Consider the following 10105-nt stretch of genomic DNA (forward strand, 5'->3'; position numbering starts at 1 on the left):
TTTGGGCAACATATTGTACGGTCTAACATGTTCTCAAAAGAAGGTCATTGCGGAGAGTTAACCTATTGTGTGAAACGAGTTGATGACGAAGAGAAAAAAATAAAAAAGGGGGGGTTGTTGAAAGAGAGGGAGAGATCTGAAACCAACCACAGCGTCACTGATGCTGTCACAACAGGAAACTCGTGAAATGAGAGGGAGGGGAAAGTATCTGTTGCAGAAGTGGAGACAAGTTTAATCATTTCTACGATGAAGTCACAGCACAGCCTCAACCAGAGAACAGCTGTGTCGCTCCCTCATTCACTCTTTGATATTCAGTACGGTTTTGATATTTCAACGCCAATACTTGGACTTTGATGATGACCACTGAATGGATTTGGACTGAATGATGACAGCTTTACAGATACTTGAAATGGATATGAAAAACAAAATGCCATTTCTTGTCGTCCTTTTTTTCTGCATAAACCATGTGTCAGGTAAATAATATCTTCATACTCTTCATATTAAATCTGACAGGTTCATGTGGTTGTTTCAGAATTGTTTTCTATTTGATTTTTAGTCAATTCAAATGTATCCCGAGTCTCTTCTTTATTCAGCATTATGGGATTGTTCATCTGTGAAAACTAAAAAAGTATCTGGTACAAACTTATGATGAGGAACTTTTTTAACTTGTTTATTTATTTTCCAAACCTGTGTTGGTAATATGATTTTCACAGTGGGTCACATGTATCAATTTTTTCTTCAGTTCTGATTAATAAATATCAAGCACAGAACTATGTCAAACTCTGTTCCCTTTACAAAAACCCCACAGCGTCATTATGACCAGAGAGCACACAAATGCTCTGCAGGATCACGTCTCGTTTCGACGACCAAACTTCCCTTTTCTTTCCCTTGAACACAACTGTACAAGAATATCTAAAAATAACTTTTTCAGCATATGATTAGCGTGATTTTGCGTAACGCTTGCTGACTGGAAAGAAAAGACGTGCACACATTACCCCCTGTCCTTGCCTCTTTACACTGGCTGCCTGTTAATTTTAGGATTCAGTTTAAGCTTTTATCAATTGCTTTTAAATGTGTAAATGGTTTGGTACCACCTTATTTATCAGAGCTTCTACAGCTCCACAATTCTGCTAGGGCGCTTCGGTCATCAAACCAGCTGCTCCTGGCAGTACCTAGGTCCAGGCTCTCCACTCGTGGAGACCGAGCCTTCTCAGTAGCAGCTCCTAAGCTGTGGAGCAGCCTACCTCTCTATGGTAGAGCTACACAGTCTGCTGAGCATTTTAAAACACTCCTCAAAACGCATCTCTTCTCCTTGGCGTTCACTCCCAGCTGAGCCAGGAATCTTGGCTCTCTCGCCTTCTCTTTATCCCTCTTACTCTCTTTTTATTTTCACTTTTAATCTTAATTTGTTTTATATTGAATGATTAGTAGCCCTTGTGTTGTATTTGTTGTTGTAGTGTTTAGGATTATTTTTATTATGCTTTTGCTTCTGTACAGCACTTTGGTCGACTGAGGTTGTTTTAAATCTGCTCTATAAATAAACTATGACTATGACTATGACTATGACTATAACAATTTGATATTACATTGTATGAATATTTCCTGTTTCTCCCATTTTTTGTGATAGGGATGCATGTCCCTCAGCCCGACAAACTGGAGGTGAACATTTCAGATGGGGAGGTAACAGTACTGTGGAAAGATCCCGTTGGCGCTCCCTCAAATTACTGGTACAACGTACAAATAGCAAAGTATGTTTAATCTCAAAATATATACAGTAACCATTTTACTCCAGAGTTTCAATGTTCGGTTTCACAACTTCCTTCTGTTTTATAATTCAAAATACCTATTTTTATCTGTTATCTTCTTCACCTTTTATCGGCATATAATTGTTGTCCTTGTTAGTCTTATGTTTGGACAATTGATTTGAACCATTTTGTAAAAGCAGTTTTAGAAATATGATACACTTTAATAAAAAAAAAGTTTTTATTCAATTAACCCTGTGTTAGCCAGTGACTCCTCCCTTTCCGTTTGATGATTGCAAAGTTTTCTTTCTTCAGATATATTGACAAGTGGTCTGAATTATCCAGCTGCTCAAAGATCAGAAGGACACACTGTCACGTGGGCAGTTTTGTAGATGACTATAGTATGGCCTACAAGGTCAGAGTCCAGCTGGTCACAAAAGATGATGAGTCTAAATGGACATCCAAGAAATTTCTGCCAAATCACAGTAAGCACTTTCAGTTTGGTGTGTCACAGTAAAAATGATTTACCCATACAATATTGTTGTCATTAAAGGTTATTTTAACCTCTCTCTGTTTATAGGTGATTTGTTGCCTCCCTCCTTCACTTTGTGGGCTACTTCCAGCACCCTCACAATTCATGTCCATGAAAAACCCATTCTGAAAAAACTCTTTCCATTTGGAGTCACATACACCATCTATTTGGAGGAAATAGGGCAAGACAATACGGTGGGTATCAGAATTCAGTTTGAAGACACAATGTCTGAGATAATGTTAGAAACACCCCTTATTCCACCAACACCAATAAAACACAGGACATAAAATTCTGACTCACTGTATAATGGTTAATTAATTAAGAAACAGACAAGAGATACATCTAGATACAATGATCATTGTTATCACCTTTCAGACTACAATTGCCTACCTGACAGATGACGTGGGGGCGGATCAGAGGATGAAGCTTTTTCCTGCTCTCCATTGGGGGAAAAAGTACTGTGTCAGCCTCAAGGTAGAAGGCAATGGAGCTCTGTCAACCAGCAGTATATCCGACCAACACTGTGTGAACCTCCCGGAGCAAGGTAATAATGAGACGAGAATGAGGATGAACAGGCAAGAGACAGCATCAGTTAAATCTGATTAACAATTCTATAGCTCCATAATGAAAGTCACAATGCTGATGCAAATATACATATTGTTTCTAATCGCCGCTGGTGCTAGTATAAACATGCTTACACATGATTTAAGCTCAACCTCCTGGAATTGGAGGATCCTAATACCTAATACATTTGTTTGTGTTTTTTGCTCTTTTCAGAATGGTTCATAATTGCTGCATCATCTTTATCTATTCTGGGTGTTCTCGCAGTGATTGCTATAATGGCAAGCATCGTATTATGTTATCTGAGACCTTCAGTGAAAATACCGGCTTCTTTGGTAATTATAAAAATGTGCAGATTATTGGGAAGTATTGTAGAATCAGAATTATGTGAAAATAATCATTTAAAAGCTAAAGAAGATATCCAAGCTCATTAACAATTTCGCATTCTTGATATTACTCTGAAATAAATGGCTCACTGGTCCTACCTAATACTGTTCCCTTTTTCTCTCTTATTTACATTAGAAATCCCCTGTAAGTGGCTGGCTCCCCCTCTCTGTTGCAGAAGGAACCATGGAGGTGGTTACAGACAGGGCATGGTTTCTTACCAGTTGCAGTGCAGAGGTGAAAAACAGTGTCAAACTCCCAGTGACGCATGTTACAGTAATAGAAGACAATAAAGAAGACAGGAGGACCAGCATGGACAGTGGGGTCGGCCTGGAGTCTAACTCTGCCACAAACAATGGAGGAAGTCCTCCAATAAGACAAGAGGACAGTGGCTGTGGGAGCATGGGAGGACCAGAGAGCTCTACTGGCAGTCAAACAGATTACCCCATGAAGGATGAGAGGACTGAAGCTGATGCAGTTAGAAAAAGTGAAGACAGTGGGTTGGGCATGAGCTGCCAGCACGAGTCTTCTTCCATGAGCTTGGATGGGCAGGATAGTGTGCCTGCAATGGAGTCTGTTCCTGGGGGTAATTATCGCAGCCAGAGCCCCTCTGCAGTACAGATCCATGTCTGTGATAATGAGGACATGTTCAAACAGATACCTGCAGACTCAGTTTTGGCTGAAGTGGTGACAGGATACAGAACTGGGCCTCAGTCCTGTATCTGTTCAGGAGCAGGTCAGTGCAGCTGGTGCCATAAATACGGCCATTACGGAAGGGAAGTTATGAAACAATACAGAGCTGTGTGTATTGAAAATGAACTGCTGGGAAACAAAAGTAATTTGGTGGACTCTTATAAAAGAAATGTTACATTTTCAGGCCATCCTAGTAAAACACAAGTGGACACTGCCATGATGAATGACTTAGAGACATTTTTACAAATGAGTGAGACTTTTCCTCTGCTGACATCCCTGCCACTAGATAAGTGTGAACAGGACTTTAATATGAACAATGTGTCACTCTCGCTCTGTGATGTACAGCTGACAAGTGACTGATAAACTGTGGAATGTATGAATTCACTTTATAAGTCCATGTTGACGCAGCCTCTCCTGCAAATCACACATCTTGAATCAGGAAAAAGAGGTTAGTGTGTGTTGAAATACTCAGAAATTTCAAAAAAACTCACTTCAGGACAACTCAATCCTGAGGAGACAACGTATCAAGTAACAGACTGTGACTGAACACAGGAAGGAAGCAGGAGTTCAACTGCGCAGGTGCTCACGGATAACTGCTTGTTAAGGTCCCGGGAGCTTGTGTTGAAGATCATACTCTAACCTGCCTCACTTGGTATATTTACAACATACTAAGGTGCATATGCCGGAAGTGAAACTCATGTGGGGAGCACTGAGAAGAGACGGTTTGACAGTTGCACGCTTTGGGACATTTTATTATTTCACCCCATCCAACAGTGATGCCTTATGTCAGTTACTCACTCTTAAAGTGTCTGGTTGTGCCCAGTTCATTACTTGTTCTCGTTCATCAATAATATTTTTAGATCAAAAGCATACATGTTTGCTCAAAAGGTGAATCTAAAGTGTCCCTCTATGAGTGAGTGTGAACGTGGATGGTTGTTTGTCTAGTTTGTACCCTGCCTGGGATGGGCTCCGGCCATCTCTTCTCTGTAGAGATGTTTCTTTTTCTATTTATTGTTTATTGCTGTGACTATATGTGACTCTTTTGCATTTGATTAAAACTTAAAGTCTCGCTGGACTGTTCTGTAAAATTCCAAACATGTTCACACGCAAAGAAAAAGAACAGATGAGTAAACCAACGACACAATAATGCTTTTAAGAAACCATTACTTGGGCAAACACCAGGAAAACCCTGAATCAACACGAGCTTACCAAAAGGATGGAACATTACAGATCACATAGCTGTGCTTGGGATCCCCGAATGCAGACTGAGTACAGGAACTAGGGCTGCGGTTGTGACGCCTCTAAAGTAAGAAACAAACACTTCCTCTGTCACACTTCCACCCAGTTCAAAAAAGTCCCACATCAGGCTGACAACAAAGGGAACAAATAATGTCAACAGGGCTCAATTGTGAGATACCAGGAACACTGCTATGAAACTCATATGACTTATTTCTCTATGTGTGCAATAAAGTATAAAAAAAGGGGAAGAGAGACAATTTTTAGTTAATGCTAAGGTTTGAGAAAACAAATTTTATTGAACTGTTCCAGCAGTAAGAGCGTTCCTTTCTGTCCAGCATGATTTTATGACAGTGCATAGAAAATAGCACAAATAAATAGCACTTAACACTTTTCTGTCTCATTCATATGCATCTTAAACTTTTGATGTGTCTTTTTATCCCATTAGAATGAACCGCCAAATGGCTGGGGTAAAAGCATGGAGTCATTCTGTCATACTACTTCATGTGAAACAATACAAAAAAAAGATAGAAAAACTTTATATTATTTAGTGTGTTAATGATACACCTTTTTGTGATATTAAGCTGTTCTGTCATATGTACGTCGTATCTGACGAATGTCAGATGTAATCTCATGCTGGAATGACATTTTTCTCATTTAAGGGAAGTGTGATTCATCATTTAAGTTCCCAATTCTTTTTTTTGTTTGTAAGTGCAGGGTATATATATATATATATATATATATATATATATTGATATATATCAGTGTGTGTAGTAAATCCCAGTTAACTCATGATTTAACAAAGGGGGCAACTATATTTCTATATTTTCACATAGTGCCTGGTTGGTTTGGATAGCTTTTTTCCCTTCATAAATTAAATGATAATTTTAAAAACTAATTTTTTTTTGTATTTACACAGGTTATCGTTGTTTGATTTATTAGATGATCTGAAACAAGCCGAGTGACAAAAAATAAAAAACAGAAGAAATCTGTAAAGGGGCAAGTACTTTTTCACAGCACTGTGTGCATACATTCATGATGACCATGTTTATTGGTCACGTTAAGGTTACTATATATATATACTGAATATACATATATTGTATATGAGTGTGTATATGCTAGAAAAAGATTATAACCAAATGCAAAAACTGTGAATGTCAAGATTACCATTCATGCATATCCAATTACCAGAGTAAACACAGATGCATGATATATTTGTATCAGTGCAAATCAGCTGACAAAAATAGCTTAATCAAAAAAGCAGAACTTTCTACTTTGAAAAAGTAGATATAGAGCTGATAGTGTACTATATGGCCAAAGAAAGCACTCAGGTGTTCAACAGTATGAGAGGATCTACCATGTATGTTTTGGTTAAAGTGAAATATGTTGTCCAAACACAGTGGGGAATCCAGGGAGATGTGAAATCAAACAACCAAAACACCAAAATAATTTCCTTTCTGATAAAGCCTTCGAAGCACTATCCTAGAACATGCAGCTCAGTTATGACTGTTTTTCACTGAATGCAGCAACATATTACCTTTATTCACCCTACTGCAGACAGCTCATATGTGGAAAAAGTATCAGACTCAGACAAACACATTTTAGTTTCATTTAAGGGAAATCAATGAGACATTTAAGTTTCGTCAACCATAGAAAGTATCAGAGAGGCAGTAGATATGTGAATTTGGAGGGAAGTCACCTGCAGCTTACAAGAAAACTGATCCGCCTGGTTGATGCGACTGAGCTGTTGAGATATTCTGCCTTCACCTCAGAAGGTTCTCACCAGCAGCGCAATGCATCTGCTTTCCTGTGTGTGCGTGCGTGCACATAGTCAGCTTTATATCAGGAGAAATACCACAGCGAGGTGTCAGTGTCTTATGACGCATATCAAAACTGACAAAGTGACATTATGATATCTATTTCCATGTTATTTGGTCATGTTAAAGTTACCAAAAAAAACATCTTAAAACATCTTTGCATATATGTATTTACATGTGATACATAATCACATGCATTGCCTTTTTTTTGTTTCTAAAATAAGTAAGCAATAAGTTAAAGATGTAACTTAAAAACAAAGTTGGTCAAGCGGCAGGTACATGGTTCAAAGGCAGTTACATACAAAATCATACATCAATCAGAGGAAATTTAAGCAAACATCTTACATAGGTTTAAACATCAACTTTAAGTACAGCAGCAAAACACAGACAATTATACACACCAAAAACTATGTTTTGTGCAGGAAAGTGACAGTTCAGTGGCCTGCCTTCCATCTTGGTCATTTTCAATCGCACCGAAATTGTTATTTTACTGAACCGCTGATGGAGAATGGAGGCGGTGACTTCTTTAAGCCGACCTTGCTGTAAAATCAGGCATACCGAGGTTACCCATGCAACCGCAAAGTATTTAAAAGGAGGAAATAATACTTGCAAAAACTGAAAAGAAAAAACAATCTACTTACGTGAGCATTTTGTCTTTCAGGGTTGGCTCTACAAAATAAGGGGAAATATGAATATGAGCTTGTTTTATTACAATAATAGACAGATTTTTATCAGAGCAGTCTTAACTGTTGCTTGGCATATACTCAACATCACATATGTGTACATGTTAGTGATATCTATCTCTGAGGTTTTACATCTGATCATAGAGTGTGGCACAAACAGCATCGGAAATTTCATTGGAATATGAAAGAAAATACACCTGTTCGTAACTTCGATGTCCTTGTTACGCAGTAAACTACTCACCCTTTTTCTTGCAGCACTTTTTCAACTTTTTGCATTTGTGCTTGCAGCAGAATTGTACAATACCAATGGTGAAGAGGATGGCCAGGATCCCAAAGCCCACAGCAATCCCGACTGCCGTGGAGTTTACTGTGAATACCAACAAAAGGGGTTGTTAGACCACAACCACAGAATAACACCTTTCAGAGATGAAATTGTAAGGTCAATCTCGACGAAGACGTCTAGCAGAGACATCTTTTTGAATGTACATGCGGATTTGAAACACATATTCTAAAACTTAAACGTTAATGCATGTTAACATTTAAAGCATGTGGAAACAAGCAGAGCTGGTGTTCGATTGTTGTGTGAGACAGAATCATTAACCCAGCAACGCATCCAAATACAATGACAATAAAGAAGAAAATCAGGAGAAGTAAGGTACTTGAATAGAGACACATTTGAATCAAGCAATTCCTGGAACTTCTCTGTGTACATATCTCTTACTTTAACAGAACTGAAAGTGCCTAAGCTGTGAGTTTCTTACCACCATTCCCCATAGCTGACTAGCCAGAATGACCGCTGTTATATCTTGTCCCTTTTCTTTTCTCCTTGCCGTCGTTTAGCTGCTGAGCTCTGTCACTCACTTACTTGACATCAACTTTTATGGAAAAATATGTCTTGATTGTAAAGAACCAACACGGTGCTCTCTTCTTCCTTCTTTGCTGACGTCTGTCTGCCATGTCCTCATACCAGTCATTCTTTTAAACCGGTCCATCTTCTTTCTCCATATCCTTACTGTCTTTTCAGCCTCGCTTCATTAACAGACATCATGACAAAGTGGCTCTCATGGCCTTTTGCCTTCACCGTCGTGCTTTAAAAGCTCACTCGAGAGTACACTGAACTTGTTACCAAACTATTCACCACTAATGATTGTTTCATGGAGGTCCAGGAAACTCAATTACATTATGAAAATCTTCAACTTGTGTTTTATGACTCTCAAAAAAAAGAAATGCATTTTCTCACCAGGATACTATCGAACATACAAACAAGTCAGTGACTCCTGCTAGATAACTGAGTCATCGCATCTTTTTTTCGAAGCGGAACCATTTTAGATGGAACCATAAAATTGTCAGAATTGTACTAATTATCATACAGTAAATATCTTCAGATAAAGACTAAGGCTGTTTTGCTTTTGAGGGATTTCCAGCTTTCATAACACATAATCCCCATATTTGAATAAATTTGAATTTGAATAAAGTACTGTAATAACTGTATCTGTATAATCTGTGTAATGTAAAAGCTCTGCTGCAGTGTACTGTTGTACGGGAATCCGTGTTGACCTCACTATAAAATGAGGCATTATTTAAACAGTTTCACATTGCATTAAAGTGAATGAAAGTAAACAACAACCCATTATAAATTCTCTGACATGCTCAAAGGTGTGATCTTAGTAGTTTTATTTTGAGCATTTGTCTGTTTGGCATGTCATAATTGTTTCCTGAGCATATAATGAGAGCAATGTATTAAGTCTAAAACACTGATGTACTGCTTCAACAAGACAAATATAAATACGTGAACATGCACAAAAAAAAGGCACAATGACGAACAACGTCTACAAAGCTAGTCGAGAATTGCTGTAAAAACAATTCTGAAAAACATACCACTCATCCACAAGATGTCATCAGTTCTGAGGAGTGAAGAGTTTCCTGTTATTTACCTTGTGTGAGTGAGTCAGTCTGACATTATGGGTCTACCTGCAAACATGAGCCACAAAATATTTTCAAGGTTTCATAGAGACGGAGGTCTTTCATTCAAAAACACAGAGGTGATACAGCATATCTTTTCTTACAGAGTTATGACTTACAATAAAGCCTCATGTTCCTACTCTGTATAGAAAATAAGCACGTTTTTCATTTCGATCTCGAACACCAATTTCATTGTTTTGCAACTGGTGGCTGGCAGCAATGTTGTTTTTCTGTGTGGATTAATGTCCATCTGCATATGAATTTGAAGACATTTTGGGTTACGGGACAAGATTTTGATCCTAAAAGATTCAATTTTCGACATAGTGTAACAACTACTGCCCAGTCACATTTGCTGGCTTTGGCTGCATAAAAATAGAAACTGTATGAAAAGCAAAATAGGCAAAAACCATGTGCCAAAAGTGAGAGTCAGTTCTTACTCTCAACGCATCACATACTGCTGTCATGTCAGGACACCTTGAAAATCAAGGCAGTTCA

General features: G+C 38.3%; 1 protein-coding gene across 1 annotated transcript; it reads left to right on the forward strand.

The window, feature by feature from the left end:
- The first annotated feature begins 241 nt into the window (after positions 1–241).
- il10ra (interleukin 10 receptor, alpha) lies at positions 242–4981 on the forward strand. The gene is made up of 7 exons (XM_075473437.1): positions 242–473; positions 1628–1748; positions 2058–2227; positions 2323–2468; positions 2650–2818; positions 3052–3170; positions 3358–4981. Exons 1-7 carry the CDS (start codon positions 383–385, stop codon positions 4270–4272), a joined length of 1731 nt encoding a protein of 576 aa, XP_075329552.1. The 5' UTR covers positions 242–382; the 3' UTR covers positions 4273–4981.
- The last annotated feature ends 5124 nt before the right edge of the window (positions 4982–10105 follow it).

This window comes from Odontesthes bonariensis, chromosome 9 (assembly GCF_027942865.1).
Source record: "Odontesthes bonariensis isolate fOdoBon6 chromosome 9, fOdoBon6.hap1, whole genome shotgun sequence".
NCBI lineage: Eukaryota > Metazoa > Chordata > Actinopteri > Atheriniformes > Atherinopsidae > Odontesthes > Odontesthes bonariensis.